The sequence below is a fragment of the Taudactylus pleione genome, unplaced genomic scaffold (assembly GCF_031769625.1).
Source record: "Taudactylus pleione unplaced genomic scaffold, aTauple2 ptg000230l, whole genome shotgun sequence".
Classification (NCBI taxonomy): domain Eukaryota; kingdom Metazoa; phylum Chordata; class Amphibia; order Anura; family Myobatrachidae; genus Taudactylus; species Taudactylus pleione.
In genome coordinates this window covers 1,880,813-1,906,836 of record NW_028284632.1, presented here as the reverse complement: position 1 = coordinate 1,906,836, position 26,024 = coordinate 1,880,813, and the positions used below count along the sequence as shown (strand labels likewise).

The window sequence follows — 26,024 nt, the reverse complement described above, 5'->3', positions numbered from 1 at the left end:
TTTTTATTAGCTGCATTTTATTGTTTGACTGTTTTGTACTGTTTTTGGCAATTCTTTGTTTAGCTCTTAGTATTTGGGCCTGATTCTGAGTTGGACGCAAAGCGACTGCAAGTGCGGAAGTCCACGCAACCAGATTGACTACCTTATGCTAACAGGGAAAGCTTTCCGACTATGTGAGTATCTGTGTGGCTTCTTGCATATGCATGGCTCTGCCCACTGTTTATCTGGCCACATCCATCATCATTAGTATCAGCACAACCACATCCCATGCCGTGTTCAAAACATCCATCGGAAACAGGAGTCTCTTGTCTGTCTTTATGTCTCAATCAAGCTTGGAAGTTAGGTTACACACCCATGACTCTCCCACGTGACACATCTGTAACCGCCCCCAAAAATGGCAAATTTCATGGAGGGCTATGTCCACATGAGATCCAGCATGTATAGAGCTCCTTGCAACTGCATATGGTTCGTGCAATGAAAGACAACCCATGCAGGCACGTGGAGAATATAAAAGCATAACACAGATCGTCCATGACCGGGAATTGAACTTATGACCTCAGTGCTGTGAGGCAGTGATACTAACCACTGCACCAACCATGTTGTCAATTATACATTATTTTTTACATACGTGTTTTGTGACTGTGCACTTTGCATGCTGGAAAAACTACCAGGTTGAAGTCTTTGAATAACTGTGAAGTTTAAACAAAGTATTCATTTAGAAATGAAACCTTAACAATGCTTTTCTAAAGGCCTGTTTAAATCAACTGACACAAAAAAACCTGCAATTTACAGCCTATCTAATTACCAGATAATCTGTTTAAATAAGAACACAGGAGCCAGACACCTCATTCTGAAATGCTTCAACAGAATAAATCCATCGTTTGACAAGTAGACAGAGATTCGGAATGTTAATGTAGGAAGTGTAATAAATGTAATAAGAAAATACAGCAATAATGCAGACAGAGAAGTAAGCTGCAGACCTTTCTCTAAGCATATTAGATACATACAGCATGCTAGAGCCATATCTAGACATTTTGGTCCCCTGTGTCAGAAAGAGCATTGCCCCCCACCCCCCAATTTTTCAAATATGGACATAAGATTTGCACCCTAAAAAAGGGCCATGGCTTCCTGGTGGAAGGGCCAGGGAAGAGATAGGGGAGCCCAGGAAATGCTGGGGATAAAAGAAGAGGAAGCTACAAGTGAGAATGATAATAAACAGAAAATTGACAGGCCCAAACAGCGCCCCTTGCCTTGCGGTGCCCTATGCCACCCTAGTTACGGCCCTGCAGCATGCGTACAGGACACAAATAGCCATTTGTCAGGATGTACCACAGTGATATTTACTACATTTACTAAAGGTCGATTTATAAATAGATTTAAAATTGATCTAAACTTTAATTTGAAATTGAAACCCTACAGATGATAAATATGTGGATTTTGTGGTCGGAAAGCCTGATGATGTAGATCGCGTTTAGATCAATTTAAAATTGATCAAATTGTACCTTTAGTACCTTTATTATTTTGCCTCTATGTATCAATGTCGTAACCAAGTGCTGGTCATGGCTTTTGCAGGGACGGATTAAAGGCCACATGGGCCTGGGACTGAAAATGTTCAATGACCTATACTGAGAAGGGGAGGCGCTGTGACCAGTGCTGTGTGAGTGTAACCAGTGCCATGTGGGCGTGTACATCCATACACTATCAGAAAGTAACAAAACTACAATTTGTGGCTGGGTTTGTGGCCAGATAGTCATCATCGTGCTGCTATGATGATGGGCCTATTTTTATGTGGAGGCCTGGAGCTGATTGTTAATCTGACCCTGTGCTTTCATGAGAGGACTCTGCGCTGTTTGTCAACCCACTGGTAGAAACTAGCCCAGGATTTAGATTGCCTTGGTGAGAATGTGTGTGTGCATGTGTAAGGATAGGGGGAGGGGCTTTCCATAAATCGGATATAGTTTATTTTTGCACAAGTCAGACAAATATAGTTTTCCTATATTTAGTATGGAGAAAATTGTGGATAAATCACTAATTTCTCTACCCGCTTGTCTGTGCTGCCCACATATAATGGCAGCTGAGCACAAACGCTATATATATAGCTGAAAAACCTAACTCCAGCTCTAGATGGCGCTGTCTCTTGGCACTGGAGAAAAGCAGACTAGAGACATTTCTCTTCCTGCTTTCTCCTGGAGTGTAAGGCTTTGCGTACATTATTAAGGGATACTCTATAGTGTTTGACATTTTTAGTACATATTCAATAATGTGTTTTAACTTTTACCATAAGATAAAAATGAAGACGTATTACCCACAAGTGTACTTCAAGAAATATATTTTTACAATTATTTTACCTTTTATAGTAGTATCAAGGAGTGGCCAACATCACATAACTGAACCCGAGGGTGCCAGGTAAGCACAATCTTTCAATTTTAATAGTATTTGTTGAGCAACTGAATAGTAAATTTTATGCATTGTGAATCCTAGCTCAAAACCCAAATAGCACATGTGCTAATAAGATTTTGAGACAATACAATTTAGTGGCTGGCCATATCCCTCTGGTGGCTGGTCACACCCTCCTTGGCAGTAGTCCATACCCCAATGGCATCTCATGGTAGTATGAGCTAATATTTTGTAGTCCCCCTGGGCCCGAGTCTGGAATCGTGTTTGTGCATTTGGTTAGTTGGGGATTTGGTCAGAATGTTACGTCATACTGTTCAGGGATTGTTATTTTGGAAGCCAGTAATAAGACTGGAGGGGTATATTTACTAAAGTGAGGGTGTTTAGAAGTGGAAATATTGCCCATGGCAACCAATCAGATTTTAATTAACATTTAACCACCACCTTCTAGAAGATAATAGCTATAATCAGATTGGTTGCTATGGGCAACATCTCAATTTCTAAAAACTCTCACTTTAGTAAATTTAACCCTGGGTCTGAGTTGGTGAATATGAAGAGCCACTAACTAATGTTACTACTACAAATATATTATGTATGATTTTTTAAACTTTCTTCTAATTATTTGAATAAAACTATATTATAGTTTTATTTTTGTTGTATATTGCCGGCATGACCAAAATTTAAATTCCACATAATGTGGAAGAAAAGTGTGAATCTGTCTCTAGGCTGTCTCTTTCTTTAATCACAACCAAGGCATTTGATTCGATAGAATAGGAGGAACTGTCATTAGTTTTGGATCTGCATCTCTCATCCTCACACATTACCTTCCAACATTCACGGGCACAGGACTTTTTCCTGGGTTGCACCCACTCTGTGGAATGTCCTGCCTCACACAATAAGACTTTCCTCCAGCCTCCAAACCTTCAAGTGTTCCCTGAAAACTCACATTTTCAGACAAGCTTATCCCAGAACCACCCATATGACCTCCAAAAGCTATCCTACCCAATTACCTCCCCTCTATACTGTCTATACAGTACATAACTTTACATATTTTCTATTTCTTCACTTTCACATCCTCCTGACCAGTGCCAGATTAATGTCCACATGAGCCTGGAGCTGAAATTTATAATGGGCCTATTGTGTGCCGCTGCAGGGGGTGTGACAAGTGCCGTAGCAGTGTGACTGGTAATGTGGGGTCATGACCAGTGCGGTGTGGTTGGGGTTTACATAGGGGTGTGGCATGTGCAGCGTTCTCTTAGGATGCTCCAGGCAGTGCTGCATTTCCAGGTGCCGATGGCCTCCGACCCTCTGCGCAAAAGTTTGATGTTATGCACTTAAGGGGCACGTGCCGGTACAGGGCACTCAGGAGCCAGACCTGCTACGCCGCAGACTGTGTATGTGTAGGACACCACTCCTGTGCAAAGTTGTGCAAAGTATAGTGCTATGGCATCTGGTGCACTCCTAATTACCTTGTGAAGGGAGGAAACCATGTAGTAGTCAAATGGACGGCACTCTGGACGGCTTGTATAAAACACACTAAAAATCCATTTAAGTTATCAACATTTCAGAACTTGTATTCGTCCTTTAAGCAATCCTGATGAAAGAATAAATACAAGTTCTGAAGCGTTGATAACAAACAGTTTTTAGTGTGTTTTATTATACAAACCATCCAGAGTGCCGCCCATTTGACTGCTATATATACACGGAAATTGGGAGGTACAGGAACTTAAGGCACACTTAAGGGGACAGATGCAGGTGGGGTGTTATATGTTGACAGTCATAATGTCAACATTCATCATGTTGACATGAAAATGTTGACATTAGGGTTAGGCTACGCAGGGGGGTTAGGCACTAGGGGAAGGTTAGGCTACAGGTGAAGGAGGTTAGGGTTAGGGTACATGAGGGGTTAGGCACTAGGGGAAGGTTACAGTGAAGGCGCATATCCACTACGCGATAAACTGAACGATAACGATATTGTTCATCGTCCACAATTTTGCGCAGTAGATATCCTGTGAACGACCAGTGATGCGCGCTCCCGCTGGTCATTGCCGACATCTATCATCGCCCGTACTTTCAGGGCAACCGTACGGGGATGAGGGAGGGTGATGTCGCTGAAAGATATATCGTTTAGTGTGGGTGCTCAATGTCGTTAAGGACATTGTGAGCATCACTGCCGGGGATCACTGCTGGACAATATTGCTCATGGAGCATACCTTCTAGTGGATACCCACTTTTAGAATGCAGGGGGGGGGGTTAGGGAAAGGCACTATAAGGTAGGAGTAGGCATTAGCGGGGGAACACTCATCGAAAGGCTGGAGCAGCAGAGGTCATGAGCGCTGGGGCCCAGAAGCCGTGCTGAAGTCACTGCAGCCGTCAGGAGCAGGTTAGTGAGCGCTGGCCCAACAGGGATGATATGTCTACATTCCATCACAGTCTACATGAATGTCGACATGGACAACGTCAACATTATGACCATGTTGACATTTTCCTATCAACATGATGAATATTGACATATCATACCACACCCGCTTCAGTCCCCTTAACGGTGCCTCAAGTTCCTGTACCTTTCCTATTTACCACTGTGTGTGTATATATATAAATATATATATATATATATGTGTGTATACACACACACATCTATATATATATATATATATATATATATATACGGGCTGTATGCAATAGGAAGTGCCTATCCTTGTGTATCAATGCCTATTTCCCTATAGAATGCGAGCTTTCGAGAAGGGCCCTCATACCTCTATGTCTGTCTGTTATTACCCAGTCTTGTTCTACTACTGTTTGTCCCAACTGTAAAGTGCAATGGAATATGCTGGCAGTATATAGGTAACTGATAAAAAATAAATTGGATTTTTGGGAATGATTTTAATAATCACCCAATGGTTAAGGTTACAGCTACTTGTTTGCCCTGCCTCATATTATAAACTACATACACTACCTGGCTATCATCTGTCCCTGACCTTATTTGCCATATAAACCTCTATTATTCATAATGATTATAACATAAAAGAATTACAAATAGACTCTTTAGCTGAAAGCATTGCTTTGTGTGCGGAGGATTCTCTTGTGTTTTTAGATGAAAGGCACAAAGTCCTATTGATTAGTTTGATAACTTCTCTGGTATTAGAAAGAACTGGAACAAACCTCTGATCTTTCAGATTGACTCACAGCCTTACATACATGTTTCTACTATATATTACTCTGTGTAGTCAAATTCATTTAATAAATTCCATCAATCAACAAACCACTGCTGTCTACATATTCAGGACTGTTACACCTGGACTCCCTGCGCAGTCACGTCAATAAATCAACACTTCTACTGCTACTAATAATGCTGGCCTTCTGAGGTTTACATACATCTCAATGCATACTTGTGCCCATGTCAGTTTGCCTCTTTCCACTGGGAAATACTGTCTTTTATCTTAGCTCTCTTGCCTAGCCTCACTTCCTTTATCTGCTTACAGTCTACATTATTATTTAAATTCTGCACACATTAGATCCCCCCTTTTAATAAACTCAATAACAAACTTGTTAATCTGCATACATATTTACCAACACTGTTCTTTCACTTGTATTTCTACAAATCTCTTGCGTTCATATTTCATTTATATTTCCAATTTTCAACCCTCTAGTTTATTTAACAACACCATGACTAGGTTTTCTTCAAATCCCTCCTTTACTCAGTCTCTACCTAATCCTCTGTTCAGCCCCCTACTTCCACCTTTATCCTTTCCCCCTTATCTCTTCCACCTCCTCCTCCCCTTCTCCCCCATCCTCTGTCTGCCTACTCTCCCCCCCTCTCCCATTACTCCACTTTCATCCTGTTTTACAACCCTTTTGTCCTAATACCCAACCACTAATCCCTCCTCCTACTCTCCTCTCCCTGTCACTTCACCCCACTGCTAGCCACATCTCCCTCCCTGCCCACCTCCTACAGGTTCCCTTTCTAGCTCAGGTGCCCCCACCATCACTAAACTCTATTCATATTGGTCCCCCAAATTAATCTCACCTCCACGTTACAGCAACCCGGATAATCTTATTCACATCTCCCCCACAATCACTATCTCTCTATCCTGTGCCCTCTGGAATGCTAGGTCAGTCTGTAATAAACTGGTTCCCACCCACGACCTATTCATCTCCAACTCCCTAAATCTCCTAGCCATTACTGAAACCTGGATTTCACCCTCTGACGCCACTTCTCCTGCTGCTCTCTCCTCTGGGGGCCTCACCTTCTCCCACCCCCCGGCCTGGGGGTCGCATGGGAGTGGTGTTGGTGTCCTTCTATCCGCCAATTACTCCTACCAGCTAATACCCTCTGAACTCTCCCTTACATTCCCCACATTTGAGGTTCATGCTATTCGCCTCTTACAACCAGTAAACCTCTGTGATATCTCTGATTACTCCAATTCCCCATTCCCCCTCTCTGACCATCACCTTCTCTCTTTTAACTTATCCCTCTCTCCTTCCCCTCCTTTACCTCCTAAGGCTATCATTACTAAGCGTAACATTGAGGCTATTAACACTGTTGCTTTTTCCTCTCTGCTAGACTCGCTTCTTTCACCTATCCCTTCTCTCTCCTGTCCTGAACAAGCCACTTCCCTGTACAATGCCTCCCTTACTTCTGCTCTTGACTCTGTTGCTCCGGCAATAACTACTCAACGTCGCATATCCACACCACAACCCTGGCATTCCAAATACACCAGGTACCTGCAGAAGTGTTCAAGAATTGATGAGCGCCAGTGGAGGAAATCGCACTCTATGGCTGACTTCCTCCATTTCAAATTTATTCTCTCATCCTACAGTGCTGCCCTGTCCCTCTCCAAACAATCATATTTCAAGAACCTCATCTCCTCCCAGTCGGCAAACCCCCGGCATCTCTTTGCCACTTTCAACTCCCTCCTCTGCCCTTCTCCTCCTCGCCTCCCCTCCTCGTTTTCTGCCCTTGACTTTGCCACCTACTTTACATCTAAGATTGACTCCATACATGAGGACATCTTATCCCATCAGACCCTCAGCACTCCTGCCCCTCCTTTCACTGACCACCCCTCCCCTTCTGTCTCACCAACTCTGACATCCTTCTCCCCTGTTTCTGGAGAGGAAGTCATGTCCCTAATCTGGTTCTCCCCTCCTTCCACCTCCCCCCTTGACCCTATCCCTTCCCATCTCCTTTGTTACCTGTCTCCCTCTGCCTGTTCCCATCTTGCCCACCTCCTCAATCTCTCCCTATCATCTGGCACTGTCCCTTCTGCATTCAAACATGCCCTTGTCTCCCTCATTCTTAAAAAACCTACCCTTGATCCTAACATACTCTCCAACTACCAACCCATCTCTCTCCCCCCTTTTGCTTCCAAACTCCTTGAGCGTATTGTTTACAACCGCCTTACCACCTTCCTTTCTTCCCACTCCATCCTTGACTCATTTCAATCTGGCTTCCGTTCTCTCCCCTCTACTGAAACTGCCCTCACGAAAGTCAGCAATGACCTCCTTGCTGCCAAATCCAAGGGCCACTACTCTCTGCTCATTCTCCTTGACCTCTCTGCTGCATTTGACACTGTAGACCACCCTATTCTCCTGCAAATCCTTCACTCTCTTGGTTTCCATGGCATTGCCCTCTCCTGGCTGTCCTCCTACCTCTCTGATCGTTCCTTCTCTGTCTCCTCTCAGGACTCCTCTTCCCCCCCACTTCCACTAACAGTAGGAGTTCCCAAGGTTCTGTTCTTGGACTTCTCCTTTTCTCCCTATATACGTCCTCTCTAGGTGAACTCATTAACTCTTTTGACCTCCAATATCATCTCTATGCTGATGATACTCAAATATACCTCTCCACCCTGACCTCTCCCCCTTGCTTCTTACTTGTATCTCCAACTGTCTCATGGCTATCTCTTCATGGATGTCCCAGCGCTTTCTTAAACTTAACTAGTCTAAGACTGAGCTAATCATCTTCCCACCCTCTTCCATTACCTCACTTCCCACAATTTCTTTATCTATTGATGGCACAACTATATCCTCTATCCCCAAAGTGCGCTGTCTTGTAGTTATTCTAGACTCCTCCCTCTCCTTTAAACCACACATTCAGCACCTCTCACAGTCCTGCCGCTTCCACCTAAAAAATATTTCAAGGATTAGACCCTTCCTCACCCAGGATGCCACTAAAACCCTCATCCACTCACTGGTCATCTCCAGATTGGACTACTGTAACCTTCTCCTAGCTGGCCTCCCAGTCTCCAACCTCTCTCTGCTACAATCGGTCCTCAATGTTGCTGCTCGGCTCATCCTCCTCTCCAGATGTTCTACATCTGCTTCTCCTCTCCTTCAAGCCCTACACTGGCTCCCCTTCCCCTTCCCCTTCAGATGCCAATTCTTACACTCACCTACAAAGCCCTCACTAAATCCTCCCCCACATACATTTCTTACCTTCTCTCCCTTCACACTCCCACCCATCCACTTCGCTCAACAAATGCATGCCGCCTCTCTTCCCAACTGATTACTTCCACCCACTCCCGCCTCCAAGATTTTGCCAGTGCTGCTCCCTACCTTTGGAACTCTCCCTATCAGACTCTCCACCTCACTGCATATCTTCAAACGGGCTCTCAAGACCCACTACTTCATTAAGGCCTTCCAGCTCTCATCCTAACCCACATAATACTCTCTCCTCCCTATCTTTCCCTTCTGTGTCACGCCTGTCTGTCTGCCCCTCCCCTTTAGAATGTAAGCTCTCATGAGCAGGGACCTCTTCCCTCATGTGCTTCTCCTTACTCTTTCCTCTACTCCTTACTCCTCATAAGGGCACCTAACACATCTCTGCCAACTCCCTGCTGCTTATTGTGAGTGTTTTAATCACTATTGCAGCAATGTGTATAATGTCCTTCACTGTACTGTAAGTTACTTGTTTTTTTTTTGTTCACTTATTAGTTTTATGTACTATGTAAGGCGCTGCGGAACACTTAGGGCGCCATATAAATAAAGGATAATAATAATAATTACCTTAAAATAACAGATATGTTATATTTGAAAAGAGTTCATAGGAGTTAATCTAACACCAATAATTAATAATCTCAAGTACCCAGTCACTCAGTCACACCCCTATTTTATAATTTTATGTATTTTATGTACTGCAGCATTCACCAATAACTACTTTGCCGAATTTGAAAAATGTCATTTTATATAATTCATGTGGGGGGAAGGGGAGTGTTTTGAGAATGGCTTCATCTGCTTTGCAACAACCCAGCAGGGAAGGAAGTATAACAGTACCTGACGTATATATACATATTACAGTATGTGGAAGCACATATACCTGGCTAAATGGTGGTGATGGGTATTTGAAATTCCAGAAGAAATTTAAGGATCCCTGCACACTGAGAACTAGCACAATTAATGTTACTGGGTGAACTGCTGATCAGCATTACTAGAATCAGTTGCTAGTATAGAGATCAACCCTGAATGTGTGTATGTCAGGGTGTACAAAAAATTATTGTACAGGTTGAGTCTCCCATATCCAAATATTCCGAAATACTGATTTTTTTTGGCATGACTGAGCTAATGAAACCTTTGATTGTTGATAAATTAATGCACACAAACTTCGTCTAAGGCACAAATTATTAAAATTAATGTATACAATTACTTACAGGCTGTGTGTATAAGGTGTATATTAAACAAATGAATTTCATTTCTGTACACAAACTTTGTTTGAGCCATAAAATTATTGAAAATATTGTATAAAATTACCTGCAGGCTGCGTGTATAAGGTGTATATAACACAAATGCATTCTGTGTGTATATTTGGGTCCCATTCCCAAGATATTTCTTTATTAAATGCAAATATTCCAAAATATACAGAATATTCCGTTATCCAAAATGTCCCTGGTCCCAAGCATTTTGGATATGGGAGACTCAACCTGTACTGTAGAACAATGTGAGGTCAAATAACTTTACTAGTATATGTATGTCAAATAATTTGCCCGTACATCTGCAATGGATTACTCCAATTACCTGTTCTGCCGACGCCGGGGTCAGGGAATTAGGGAAGTTCAAAATATTGGACAATCTTGATTCCCCTACTATAACGAGAAGATGGCCGGAATCGGCAAGTCTGGGATTTTTGACATGTTGAATTTCCACAATTCCCCAACAGAACGACAATCATCAATGTCTGTACATCAGATCAGCATACATCAGGAATCGCAGTGCTGATATATGACCAGTTTAAGACATAAACTGGATTTCTTGAAATTGGATACTAAGGATATATTGAGTACCTCCCTGTAACTGAGGGCCTGATTCAGAGCCGCTCGTAAGCAGCCGCTCGTTCGCTCCGAGCGATGTTCGCACAACTGCGCATGCGTGTGGGTCCTAATACGCATGCGCGAACCAGTCATTGCAGTCGGAAATTGTGTGCTCACAAAATAGCGAATGCCTGCTAATTTGAGTGACAGAATGAGGCGTTTGTGGGTGGTAACAGGGGAAGGTGCTTGAAAACGGGGAGTGGTTATCCGAACGCAGGCGTGCCAAACGGTCAAAACGGGCGTTTTAAGGGTGTGCATAATTAACAAAGCAGCGTCATCGACCACGTCACTTGGTTGTCTTTTAGCCTGAACTGTTCGCATGATTGCGGTAGGAAAATGCTACCACAAGCACTGCGAGCAGTTCATACGCCTTTCGATGTACTCGATTAATCTGATAAATAGCGGAGATGACGTAGGATGCGAGCGGCCAGGGGGCGTTTTTTTAAAAATAGCGAGCGCATGTTTTGTTTGCTCGTTCAGACATAGAGGCGTCAACAGACCGCAAAGAGCGAGCGCTCATTTAAATTTCTGGCCCCTTTTTCTGAACGAGCGAGCGCAAATAGCGTCCGGCCCTGAGTACACTCTTTGTCTGTAAAACTACGAACATTGTAGTCTCATCAATGTCTTAAGGCCATGAAGCCATCCAATAGTAGTAGGTGTTACAAAGAAAGCATAAATACAGTAGAGGAGATCAGTCTGTGAGAGCATGAATTCTCTTAAACCAGGCAGTGTCAATTATGGAAGGATGAACCCCAACTATGATTCCCCAGTGTGTCTCAGTTGTAGGTATATAAATAAACAAGTTTTTGGTAAAGAGAATTCAGTTTTGATGAAAGGAGTTTAGAAGTCCAGCGTTATAAATGTGACCAAATTATAAAATACCAAATTGCTTGATTCATTATTACCTTGGAGTCTGTTTGATCAATCTGGGCAAACTCCTACCAAACTAAAGGGACATCTCTGGATCAATGTGTGCCCAACCCAAGTGTACATTACTCCAGATCAAAACTGACTGTTTAAGGAGATAAGGAGAGGAACAATCTTCCTAGATTCTGTAGCAAGCACACACTACAAAGGAATTCTAATGGATTGCGTAATACTGTTTTTTAGACTGCAAAGTTCCATATTGATGATGAATCTTTGCACCAGCCATCAAGCACCCACATACACCTGACAGAATTTGTGTGGTCCTTACTTTACTCAAGATGAATTTGCACACCCCTTCACTCACCTCGTCTACCTCTCTGGAGGCACAAGAGTGAGGGATAAGCAACTCTGTATTCATGCATTCTCTCTGTAAGCATGTGTAGTGCAAATATGCACAGTTCATGACATGCAATATGGCATCATCAGGCCCAAAGTGTCACAGTTCATTCACAGGCTAAAGCTGGCCACACACTAGACCAACTTACATCCAACCAGCCAACTTGTTGATTGGTTGGAATGAAAATCTGGTAATGTATGTGAGTAAATAATGATCACCAATTTGCTCCTAAATGCCAGAAAACAGATGAAAATAGTAATTCAAACAAGTTTGTTAAATGTTTGATCTAAACTATTTGTTCAAACAACAGTTTTGGTCCATTTTCCAGTGTTTGGGAGCAAATTGCTGATTGTATTCCCTACCAGATTTTCATTCCAACCAATCAACTAGTTGGCTGGTTGGACAGATAATCTTTAGATGTGTGGCCAGCTTAAGGCTATAGGTTGGATTGATCATTTAAAACTTACCGCTTTCGAAGCAGGCATCAAATATTAAGTGCCCTTTTTTTGGTTGCCCGTTAAAGTCAGGAGGAGTAACAATCAGTTTGCTGACATTCCTAGACATGGTGGCTGTTTCACTTCCCATTCCATTTCCTGTAATAAACATAAAACATACATAGTTAATGTATAAATCCTGCCTTCTATTAACTTTACAAAGCCACATCGGACAGGACTGACTTAATGCATCACATGCAAACTATATGTACATGAAATAACCCACACAGTACTGTAATGTATATGGATTCACCGCCATTATTCAGGTTGTTAAAATCCGAGGTCAATTACAGCATGGGTATATATTAAAAAGACATCTTTCTCTCTCTCTCTCTCTACCTATCTATCTAACTATCCATATACTGTATATGTCAGGTAGTCAATTGTTACAGAAATTAGGAGTCATTCCAGAGTTCTTCATGATGGTCACAAGACTCAATTAACGTATGTAGTACTTTGTCCCATATATTATTATGTGATAAAAGTTCTGCTTTCTCAACCAAAGCTGGGTACACACTATACGATGTCAGACCTGGCAACGGTGCAATGCGATGTAATGTTACCTCATGCTCAACGTACACACACTGCATGATCCAGCTTACGACGGCGCAATGTATTGTTATATGCTGCATGTAACAGCACCACGTTGTTCATTGCTTCGCCGCTGACAGGTAAGCATGGGGGGGTGGACATGGGCCCCCACCGGGTTCTCCAACAAGCCTGGGCCCCGGTAATTAGTACCCACCTTCCTCTCAGTGCCCCTGCTCAAAGTGACCAGGATGAGAGGATGAAAACTCCGGGATACTGGAAATACTTTGCAATACTGACCAGAGAACTCTGCAGTAGCAAAGTGTATCTAGCTGGAGAGAGAGTCTAAAGTTGGGTTCACACTTAGCAATGTGTACCCGGACAATATCATACAGCTGGTACACATTGAGCGATGTAATGAACAACGGAACGAATCTTCGTTCTGACCTTCATTACCTGCAACAGAATCACATTTATTATCGTCTGGTTGTTCGTGCAGCGCGGCCGGCCGGATAATACCACATGCGACCACAGGAGTGCGCAGATAGTCTGTACACACTGGACGATCCGGCCGATATGTCTTTCCGATTCAGCCATCGACATATCGGTCCAACATCGTCCTAGTGTGTACCCAGCATAAGTTGCAAGACAATCATGAGACATCCAACCCTGAGAAGCTATCTCCACCCTAACCCGTGCTCTGCTGCTTTCATGTCTCCCAGCCAGTCATGGTACTGATTGTAATTGATGCCAGGGGTTTCCATCCCTTTTAGTAAATTCCGATATCTCTTTCAGGTTTGGTTTTACTTTAAATTATAAAAGACTGAAAGGCAAATATGTTTCAGGTCCTTACAGCTATTCACATTTTTACATATTGTACAATTTAGCCATTTAATAAATTATTGCATCGGATATCAACTTTCTTTTTGCATATATTATACTTAGGGTTCTCGTTCTCAGATACAAATGTTAAAAGCATGTTGTGAATTTGAAGAAGGGACGTTCCCTTCAACATTGAAACAGTAATACTCCAGTGTTTTTAATAGAATATTCCAGTAGAATATGTCAGTTTACATGACAAGCTGTCACTTATAAGTATTCGTATTATTAAGGTGCCAAATATATTCACATTTTATATTCATCTTTTAGTCACATAAATAGAGAAGTTTTGACATGCTTAAATCAAAACTTCAAGCAATGTAGAATTAAATTATATTAATATTCCTTGTAAATCTATGTTTACTCTTCATCTCCTGCCAATATGTTTACAATACTGCTTCGTCAGTTGTGCTGCTCTCTCAGATTGCTGCAGTAATTGTAGTCTAGGAAGGATTCATTATTGGAATTAATACCTCTGAGGATGGAGTTTATGACTCAACTGAGTGTATGCAGTCAGAGTATATTTCAAAGAAATATATATATATTACAGTAACAGACACAAGGGATACTGTAAGAAAGTACAGAATAAAATGATAGTACCGATAAGTCATTTTCGAATTAAAGCACAAAGAAGCTTATTTAAAGTACAGTAGTTGTGTTCTTTTAAACTATTCATTCTTTATACCTAGTCTCTTACTGTATATAGCCCTTCTGTGGGGGTACCTCCTCACTGGGACTTCTACCATTACTAAGCACCAGTCTCTGTGTCTGGCAGCTTGGATAAGACCTCTCAGCACTGGTAGATTAGACACCATCTATGTATTCAAGCAGCTAAAACAGTAGAAAAACTAATTTAAAGCACTGACCGAGCAATGAGGACTTGCTCCTAGCAGAGTGAATGAATGAAAGTGTCAGTGTGGGTATAGCCAATCAGATTGTCTCGCCTCTGTTTGACTGGAAAACTACTCTGATTGACTGATCAGAAAGTCAGTTATTTTCATTTGTTGACATGACCTGCATTGGAAAGCTTGAATTTGTGAAGATTCTGGTTGTCTATGCAGAGGCCAAATTGGCAAGCCAATAGGAGCTCGCCAACAGGCTTTTATATTCTGGTACCACGGCAAGTTTGGATTAGTCACTAGCTCTGCCCCTTTGGCATTGCAAGTTCTGTTCTTCAGTAGAGAGGGTGGAGAGAAGATCTCCCCCCAAAAAAAAGAAGAGGTGCCACTGGCAAGAATAAGAGAGAAGACAGCAGAAAGAAGGCAGAGAGTGATGAAAGCAATAAGTTAAAGTCCTACCAGCAAGGAGGCTCTTTAGTAAAAGTGGTGACACTTGCCAACTTGTTGTCCAGCTGAAGACCGGGGTGCACGAAGATAGAAGAGGAAGAAGCCCTGACGTACCAGCAATAGAGTGTACATGTACTGGGAGTCATGGGAACAAGAAGCCAAGACATTGAGAGGAGGCTGCCCTGATCTCAGGAACAGGTAAGATCCCTGTGGGACACTTCCTTATTATATTGGGACCCACTCTCCACCAATAAGCTACTAAAGGCTTGCCCCAGACGATAATATCTCTAGGTTTCCCTGGCCGAATCTGGCACTAGGCCTATTTTTTTGGTGCCCATGCCTCAATTGCCACACTTCGGACTAGCCTGCAGCCACAACTAACCCATAAGTTTCTAGGATAAGAAGGCCTAATACCCCATGAATGTTTTGTGTGCAGTGTAATATGCATCAAGCCTTCTAGACATATAAATCATCTAGGACTAGGCACATTATGAGAGTTGGCCGTATGAGACTAGGCACTAAGGCCCTGATTCAGAGCTGGATGCTCTGACAGAGCACTCGGCCTGAATCAGGGCCGTCACTCCTTCATTTTGGAGTGGCCTCCTGGTGGCTCGCATAGCTGTGGGTGACCACCCACAGCTATAGCGAGCGGCCAAAATGATGGTCGCGATGGTCAAGACCATCGCGACCATCAGGCTTGCGATGAGACCCTGCGGTAGGGTCTTGCTGCCGCAAGCCCAGGAGTGCTTTTGGCTCTATCAGAGCCAAAAGCACTCCCACTGACATCACTAGTAATGTCAGTGGGGCCGGACCCAGACGGTAGTCATTCCCATGGGAACGCCTCAGTCTGGGCAGCCACACCCCCAGCACGCCCACCAAAGGGGGCGTGCTGTCAATCACCATCGACAGCACGCCCCCTTTGGTGCGAGACCCTTAATGACGGCTTGGCCGTCGTTATTCGGGTCTCGCGCATGAGCACGACGGAGCCGCCTCCGTCGTGCGCATGCGCACTTGGGCACCATCGACCCGCTTGCGAGCGCTCAGCGCTCGCGAGCGGGTCAGAATCAGGCCCTAAGTTCTGCCTGCCCTAAATCAAGGGGATGTGATTCCTTGTCTGTACAGATGTCAGAACATGGTCCATGCCCAATGCACGTTTTCCAGCTAAAAATGCCAGTTTTTCCCATCAAAACCAAGAGACCATATAAGAATTAGGCAATTAAACCAGGTATATTTCCCTTTTAGGCACATGCTAGGTAAATTGGTTTAATGAATTCTCCCTGGATCACTAGCAAGCATGATCTCCTAATCAGGCCTATTCAAGTTTGCAGAGTATGAGACAATTAATTTTGCCAAAACCAAAACACGCAAGGGCAGTTTTGGCAAAATCAATCCAGATCCAAAACACGAAGGAGATACATATCCAAAACACGGGGGTCGGTGCACATCCCTACTTATTTTTCATTGTACAGAACCAGAAGATAAACCTTTTACTATATTAACAAGTGCAGCTAACAGGTAGACAAATGTACAGCCAGTTTACTGTATAGAGGTCCACTAATACCACTTTCAGGCAGAAAATTTAAAAAAACACGGATTTTTCCCAACTTTTGCATACCGGGTTGTTTTGCCATTCTCTGTCTGTACCCCCCTTCAGACAGAAGAACAAATTACAGGGTCAAAAAATTCAACCCGGTTATTTGCTGATTGACACATGTATTTCTTCTGTCTGAAAGGGTCAACCCGGGACTAAATTCCTGTGTCTCCGACCCGGGATGACCTTTTCAGACAGAAAAAGGTCCCATGTAAATCACCAAATTAACGGGTTGAAATTTTAACCCGGTAATAAGCTCTTCTGTCTGAAAGGTGTATTACATACAGCATCAGGATGGACAATATAATAAGAGAGAAGGTTAGAGAAGAGTAGATAAAATAAATTACTACTCGGAGAAAATATAGAGAGTATACAATAAACAGAAAACAGAACAGTGGTCAACTATTGTCCCTCCTGTATATATGTTACTACTCCAACACATTAGGGCATATTAAAGTGTACTTGCGGGATATCCCCTGTAAACACACATTTTCGGGGGGTGCTCGCAAATATTAAGGAACCCCTAGATGTCAGAAGGAGGGACTATAGCAGATATCTCCGATATCTGCCGCACTCCTCCCATTTCCTATAACAACAGCAGCCCCCATAGGTTTTTATGGGGGCTGCCGTGCTGCTGGATTTACTAAGCTTGGCCTCTTTGCTGCTAACACTTTCTTCAGATGGCATTAGCCTAAAGCTGCCTATGGGGCCACTTTCCGATATATTTTTTTTTAGTGCTTTCTGCTGACACATGTGCCGATGGGAGTCAACGCATGCAAAGCAAGAAGTAAAGTGATTGTAATGTGAATACTTTATTTCTTAATGATCACCAGGACGAGATTCTATCGGTCGGACTCCCTGTCCCGGTGATTAAGAAATTACACATGTGGGTGAATGAAGATTCCTTATTGCTGCAAATTGCGGTGATAAGGAATCTTTATTTTCGGGGGCTGAATGCAAAAAATAAATGCCCCATTAGGTTCTATATGCAATGGGATTAGTTATATCCTACACTGAGAAAGAGGCTACTTCAGTCATTTGGTATAGTGGGCCTAATTCAAAACTGTATACTATTGCTGTCACAGCTCTGATCTACGCAGCTGAAAAGTTCCGAAAATATGCTAATAGAACAGCAGCCAGGACATGTACTGAGACGCCCACTGGAGCCTTCACAGTTTTCCGCAACTGCGTAGACATGCAGCATTGGATGCAGATCATGCAAACCTCAACTCCTTGAGTCTTTGCAACTGAGATGCCGGAGCCATGTTATCCTCAAAATGGATCGCAGAGAAAGCCAGAAACACCCCCCGAAAACAGCCGGAAGCATACTTGCCTACCCTCCCAATCCCGGCCTCCCAAAAATTGGGTGCCGCTCCCGGCCCCCCGGGAAGGCAGGCAAGCCCCCCCGGTGGCAGCCGAGCCCCCCGCGATTACCTGAGAAACCTCTGCATCGTGGGGAGGCCGGTGACACGATTCACGCTGAATCGCGTCATTTTGGGCCCACTCCCTGCTTCACAATGCCTGTAATATCGGCATTGTGTAACGGGGGCAAAATGACTCTGCCCCCCGCTCCGTCCACAAATGACATAAATCTGGCCGGTCATGCCGACCTGGCCGCTCCCTCCCGGAAGGGGCAGCCAGAAAGTCGGCATCCTTGGCTGGAACACAAAACGTTCCCTTCCTGTCAATCTCTTGCGAATGAATCCTCACTGCAACCGTAATCGCAGTTCAATATCCATGCATGTGCATTGCTTTGACGGATGAACAGACCACCGATAATCTCTCATGTGGGTGAACATCGGAATGGCGTATAACTCTGAATCAGGCCCAGAGTGTAAATTAGATTTTTTTCCATGAACATTCCAGTTTACATTTGGCTTCATTAAAGGTGAAGAAGACAAGCTCAGTTATATGTTTGTGTAATCCTGGGAATGCTGAACCAAATACAATATGTCAGGGAGTTTTGAGGACTGAAGTTTTTAAAACTATTCATTAAGCTTTTGACAAGATCACAGGATTTAATAACCTTGGGGCATGACAACCATATGTGGAGGAAAGAGCCAGTAAGCTACAGCATCCTATTAACATAAATGTAATATTTGTCTGCATCTCACTGAACCTCTCTTATATCACATATGTAAATTCCATATACATAAGGCCCTGAGAAGAGGGGAACCCTGTGGAGTCTCTGTGTGAATAATCTATCCAGTATCCATGCAATAAGATACATCATTATGTATTAAGGAAATTTACTAGAATAAATCATTTCCATGACAGTGTTGTCCTGTGCCGCTCTGCACAATAATAGATTAAAGGGGCCCAAATATACTTTCTGCATCATGGCCCTGATCTCAGCTGCTGTTTCAATGAAGCCAGTATTAGGAGAGACACCATACGCTGTCTCTCCATCTAGTACTAGGACCCCGGACTGCTGGAGGCGTGACCTCTGATCTTGTGTGCTACTGCGCTTGTGCGGCCTGTCCGTACGTCTTCAATACGTGCCCCTGAAAGTTTCCAGTATACTCCAAACAGAGATGGCTGTTTGGAATTCTGTGTCAACTACTCGACAGTATGTTTTGATAGATGGATTCATGGATGGAGGATCAAACTTGTACTTTTTCCGCAATGTAGCAGGTAATTGGGATCCTGTACATTCAATATCAGTAGGTGCAGTTTCTTTACCCTGGAAAAACTCTCTAAGGCGTAGCTGTCTGCCCAGCTTGTAATGTTCTAGTTTCCATTGGAATGAATCAAAACTAGAAATGGGAACAAAATTTTAGCCCTTGGAGAGAACTTTCTTTTCCATAGTTGTCTAGATGATAAATTAATGATTTGATCATTAATTTATCTTGTTAGCGGAGGATGTCTGCCATCCCGACCTCTTCAATTGACCACCCCTTCGGTTACATCTCCTGCGGAATGTGCTGTTTGAGCATGAGTTTGTGTTCCTAAAGGGACCTGACCGCGGATACGGTGTAATTTTTCTGTTTTACTTTATGAACATTGACCGTTAAACATAACTATTTATGTAATGGTAAACATTACCTACAATTAAGGGGCTGTGCGATGGGGTCCTGTGTGGCCCCATCATTTGCTAACTGCTTTATGTTAGCCCTGGAGAATGACTTTTTTAGTTGGCAAAACATTAGCACTAAAATTCTGATGTATACCCATTATATAGATGATTTGCTTCTTTTGTGGATGGATTCCTTGGATGAACTCACCTCTCTAATTGACAAACATAATCAATCTGTGTCTCCAGCTAAACTTACCTTACTGCTGACCAACGTAAGGTACATTATCTTGATGTGTGCATTGAGATCAAAAATAGACAGATTGAAACCTCTCTTTATATAAAACCCACAGAACGAAACAACCTTCTATTGGCACATAACCATCATCCCATACCGTTAAAACAAGGTATCCCATACTCGCAACTGTTGTGGGTACGTAGAATTACCAGTGACCCGTTGAAAATTGATGATGCATTATCCGATAAGGTAACAAAATTTCAAGCATGTGGGTACAATTTAGAGCATCTTCTATTCGTTAAACAAAAAGTTCTACAACTTCCGAGAGAGAAGATCCTTCAAGATTCAGCTAAACAAAATAAACAACAGGACAAATTAATCTGGGTTAATACCTTTAATAACGCCAGCTCTGACATTAATAGAAGTGTTAAACAACATTGGCCGTTAATCAGCTCTGATCCTGCACTAAAATCATTGAATAACAAGCGCATCATGCCAGCATATAAACGAGGCAGAAATCTGAAGGATTATTTGGTAAGAAATTATGTCTCTCCAAGAACAAATAATCAAACATCAGAAACCTTTCTAGGATCATTACGGCCAGGTTTATTGAAGTGCGTCAATTGCACTACGTGCAGATACATGGTTACTTGTGACTCTTTTTTTCACCCATATATGGGTAAGAGATTTAAGAGTCGGCAAAGAGTAACTTGCACTACAAAATTTGTTGTTTACCTCATCAGCTGTCCGTGTGGCCGACATTATGTCAGTAAAACCGAAAGGATATTCAAGGAGCGCATGCCAGTCCACCGGTCTTCTATCAAGGCAGCCCTGGCTTCTGGAACCAGCGAGCAACCAGTTGCCAGGCACTTCAGTGAAGCCAAACATAACTTGGCTACTTTGAGATATCGTATGATTGAACACATCCCTGTTCCATTAAGAGGGGGCGATCACTCTGGCAAGCAGAGAGTTGGTAGATTCACCGCCTCAACACATTGTCCCCCAAAGACTCAATGAACATTCAGGTCTTTCTTGTTTTCTATAAATTAATATGTCATTCACAGTATATTACTTCATGTTTTTTCTTTTTTTCATATTTCCTTTTTTTTCCTTTTTCATCATCTTTATTCAATTTATGTCCTCAGTATGTTATTTTTATTCTTCTTCTTTTTTTTATGTCCTGCACATTTATTTGAATATTTCTCAATTGTTGAGTGCTTCCTCTTAGTCACCATTAAGTGTTGGGTGTGACTAATTTTCTTTCTGCATTTAGACAAAACAGCTTAACAGCATATGCTATACATTGCCTGAGATATAGAATTAGGTCATAAATGATTGGCTTCATTTAGCCTTTTAATGTTATTGACCTGGTTGCTTAGCGACCAGTCTCTCCGCTATAGGCTATTCTTGTCACATGGTGTGGCTCTCTCCATGTCTATACCAGACGCATCGCCGTGACGTCAGTTTTTGGTGCCAGCGCGTGTGGTGGACGGAGACATGGACAGTCCTACAGGTAATTAGGTAAGCTATTTTGTATTCACTTGTAACTTGCACCCTAACAAAAATGCATGACCAAATACAGCATTGATACTTTGTAACTCACCTTGCGAGCCTTGTTGTATTCCTGAGTGCCGCCAGCATGGATGTGTTTTTTTTTTATGTGTATATATATATATATATATATATATATATATTAGGGGTGAGCGGGTTCGGATTTCTGAAATCCGAACCCCCCCGAGCCCCCCCGATCCGAGGCCGATCCGAGTCAGGCTCGACTTTTCCCGCCTGACTTGGATCTGAAATCGAGGCAAAACGTTATCATCCCGCCTTCTGGGTCTCGCGGGTTTTGGATCCTATATAAGGTACCCGCGTCGGCGCCATTTTCTCACTCGGCTGTGGACAGTGAAGAGGGAGGGTGGGAGTTAGGGCTGGCTGGGCTGTATAGTGTAGTGTAGTGCAGAGTAGTGTTGTGCTGTGCTGTGCTGCGCTGTGCTGCTGTTGTCCATAGGGGCTGTGTCCACTCCTTCAAAGTCGATAGGGGCTGGCTGGACTGTGTTGTGCAGTCAGTTGTCCATAGGGGCTGTGTCCACTCCAAAGTCCTGTGCAGTGTCCCAGTCCTAAAGGGGTGCTGTAGTGTTGTCCAGGGGGTGCTCTGTCCATCAGGGGTGCTCCCCCCAAGTGCAAAAATAATATATATTTTTTTCTGTGTTTGTGAATTGTGTGCGCAGTAGCTGCACGTGCATCAACAAAGTAGTGCCAAGCGTGTGCCTGTGTCCCTTAAGTAAAAGATTGGCTGGATTGACCACTACAGGGTGCTGTAACCCCCAAAGGGCACTCCAAACAAAATTAAAAAAAAATTTCTGTGTTTGTGAATTGTGTGCTCTGTGGCTGCACGTGCATCAACAAAGGAGCAGTGCCAAGCGTGCGCCTGTGTCCCATAAGTAAAAGGCCGACTGGCTTGTCCGTTAAAGGGTGCTGTAACCCCCAAAGGGCACTCCAAACAAAATAAAAAAAATATATTTTTTTGTGTTTGTGAATTGTGTGCGCAGTAGCCGCACATGCATCAACAGAGTAGTGCCAAGCGTGCGCCTGTGTCCCATAAATAAAGGGCCGGCTGGATTGACCGCTAAAGGGTGCTGTAACCCCCAAAGGGCACTCCAAACAAAATAAAAAAATATTTTCTGTGTTTGTGAATTGTGTGGGCTGTAGCTGCACGTGCATCAACAAAGGAGCAGCGCCAAGCGTGCGCCTGTGTCCCATAAGTAAAGCTGGCTCATTTCATAAAAGGGTGGTGTAACCCACAAAGTGCACTAGTCTCCAACAAAAATAAAAAATTATTTTCTGTGTTTGTGTGCGCCTTAGCCGCACGTATATATCAATATAACATAAATGGAGGACCAAACTTTCTCCGATAAAAATAAAATAGGGAAAGATCAAGAACCACTTCCTCCTAGTGCTGAAGCTGCTGCCACTAGTCATGACATAGACGATAACATGCCATCAACGTCATCTGCCAAGGCCGATGCCCAATGTCATAGTAGAGGGCACATACAATCCCAAATGACAAAGTTCAGGAAAATGACCTTGAAAAAAACATTTAAATCATCTGAAGAGAAACATAAACTTGTCAATATGCCATTTACGACACGGAGTGGCAAGGAACGTCTAAGGTCTTTCCCTATGTTCATGACTAGTGGTTCAGCTTCACATGACGATGGAAGCCCTCCTCCCTCTAAAAAATCAAACTAGTTAAGCTGGCAAATGCACAGCGAAGAACTGTGCGTTCTAAGAAGATATCACAAATCCCCAAGGAGAGTCCAAGTGTGGTGGCGGTTGCGATGCCTGACCTTCCCAGCACTGGACGGGAAGAGGTGGCTCTTTCCATCATTTGCACGCTCCCTGCAAGTGCTGAAAGGAGCACCCACAGTCCACTTGCTGATATGCAAATTGAAGATGTCACTGTTGAAGTACAACAGGATGAGGATACTGGTGTAGCTGGCGCTGAGGAGGAAGTTGGCAAGGAGGATTCTGATGGTGATGTGGTTTGTTTAAATCAGGCTCCGGGGGAGACAGTTGTTGTCCGTGGGATGAAAAAGCCCATCACAGTCATGCCTGGGCAGAAGACCAAACATTCCACCTCTTTGGTCTGGCATTATTTCTATCCAAATCCGGACAACAACTGTCTTGCCATATGTACCATATGTAAAGGTGAAATAAGTAGGGGTAGGGACGTTAACCACCTAGGAACATCCTCCCTTATACGGCACCTGCAGCGCGTTCATAAAAAGTTACTGTCAAGTTCAGAAACTTTGGCTAAGACCGTAAACAGTCCAGGGACAGCTAAATCCCTTTTTCCTGTTTTATTCAAGGAATCGGTGGATGAGGAGGATGAGGACGACATCTTGCCTCCATAGAACCAGTTTGTGCAGGGACACATTAATTGCCAGCTTGTTTTGTGGGGGCCCAAACGAACCAATCATTTCAGCCACAGTCATGTGGCAGACCCTGGCGCTGAAATGATTGGTTTGTTAAGTGTGCATGTCCTATTTATACAACATAAGGGTGGGTGGGAGGGCCCAAGGACAATTCCATCTTGCACCTCTTTTTTTTCTTTGCATTATGTACTGTTTGGGGCTTAGTTTTTCAAACTGCCATCCTGTCTGCCACTGCAGTGTCACTCCTAGATGGGCCACGTGTTTGTGCCGCCCACTCGTGTCGCTTAGAATAGTCATCCAGCTACCTCGGTGCAACCTTTTGGCCATAAAAACAATATTGTGAGGTGTGAGGTGTTCAGAATAGACTGGAAATGAGTGGAAATGAAGGTTATTGAGGTTAATAATAGCATAGGAGCAGAAAAACCCACAAATTCTGTGATTTGAGCTGTTTTTATGCTTTTTTTTTCAAAAAAATACAGATCCAAAACACAAAACCCAGAACCCAAAACATGGAAGGGTGGTTTTGGCAAAACCAATCCAGATCCAAAACACGAAGAAAGATCCAGATCCAAAACCAAAACACAAAACACGAAAAGTGACCGGTGCACACCCCTAATATATATATGTCCTCTGGCTCCAGGCCTCAGTCGTTACCTGCTCCTGTATTTGTGCAAGGACCCTGCATCATCCTATTCCCTGCCTCACTGCAAGCTAAACCTTATCCACCAGTGCACAGACCATGAGGTTGTCCATAGGATCCTAGAGGATTATCAGAGTATTACATGCAGATGTCCAAGTATTTTTCTGGTACGCAATATTTTTAATTATATGTGCTGTATATAAACAAAAATACTACACTATATCTGTGTTCTATTATTATTATTATTATCCTTTATTTATATGGCGCCACAAGGGTTCCGCAGCGCCTTACAAAGTACAAAAACAAACGAGCACACAAGACAACAGTTATTAACAGTACAGACAATGCAGGACAAGTACATGATTTATAAACAATGCTGCATAACACCTAAATAAGCAGCAGGGTGTCAGTAAGCAGTTTTAGGCACCATTGTAAATGAAAGTAAAAGTAAGGCAAGAAGAAGCACGTGAGGAAAGAGGGCCCTGCTCGTGAGATTCTATCTGGCTCTGTTTGAGCCTTTCCTATGAAGGTTTTCCTGATTTGTTGGAGGACCATACACACCCCACAGTAAAGAAATCACAGATAAGCTTTAAAGATTTATTATTTGGTACGCACATTTTATTTTGAGCACATACATCACTGTTTTCAAATACTACACTATTAGGCGCATGCTTTTTCCCTATTCCACTTTCAGATCCTATCTATCCTGATCGCCGCTCAGGAACCTGGGAAGACTGCTGCCACCTCCACCAGAGGGATTAAAAGTGTCATATGTGCCAGCACTATATGGACTGTACCTTGTTTTGAAACACACCTATTGCACAAGTAGTGCAACACGTTCGTAAAGACTTTAACCGGTGCACCGGTCTATACACTGCTTACAAACATATATATATATATATATATATACAGATGTGTCCACTTGTATCTTTGCCGCCTCTGCGACAAATCGTGCAACGAGTCGTGCAACCCGCGATCCATAGAATTGCATGGCATGATGCATGCGCATTTGCTGCACAAGCAGCAAAGATACAAGTGGACACATCTGTATATGTATATACAGAGCCAGTGTGCATACTCCACTGCCACCACTGTATGTACAGCCATGGCCAAAAGTTTTGGGAGTGACACAAGTATTGGTTTTCACAAAGTTTGCTGCTTCATTGTTTTTAGACTTGTCAGATGTTACTCTGGTATACTGAAGTAAAATTACAAGCATTTCATAAGTGTCAAAGGCTTTTATTGACAATTATGCAAAGAATCAATACTTGCAGTGTTGACCCTTCTTTATCAAGACCTCGGCAATTCGCCCTGGCATGCTGTCAATCAACTTCTGGGCCACATACTGACCAATGGCCGCCCATTCTTGCCTAATCAATGCTTGGAGTTTGTCAGAATTTGTGGGTTTTTGTTTGTCCACCCACCTCTTGAGGATTGACTAAAAATTTTCAATGGGATTAAG

At 43.1% G+C, this 26,024-nt stretch overlaps 1 protein-coding gene across 1 annotated transcript in view; it reads right to left on the bottom strand.

Moving 5' to 3' along the window:
* AGBL4 (AGBL carboxypeptidase 4) overlaps positions 1-26,024 on the bottom strand; it is a 2,679,639-nt gene that overhangs the window by 2,355,929 nt on the left and 297,686 nt on the right. Inside the window, exon 2 of the mRNA XM_088479301.1 lies at positions 12,426-12,551. Coding sequence (XP_088335427.1) covers positions 12,426-12,551 — 126 coding nt within the window. The remainder of the gene's footprint in view (positions 1-12,425; positions 12,552-26,024) is intronic.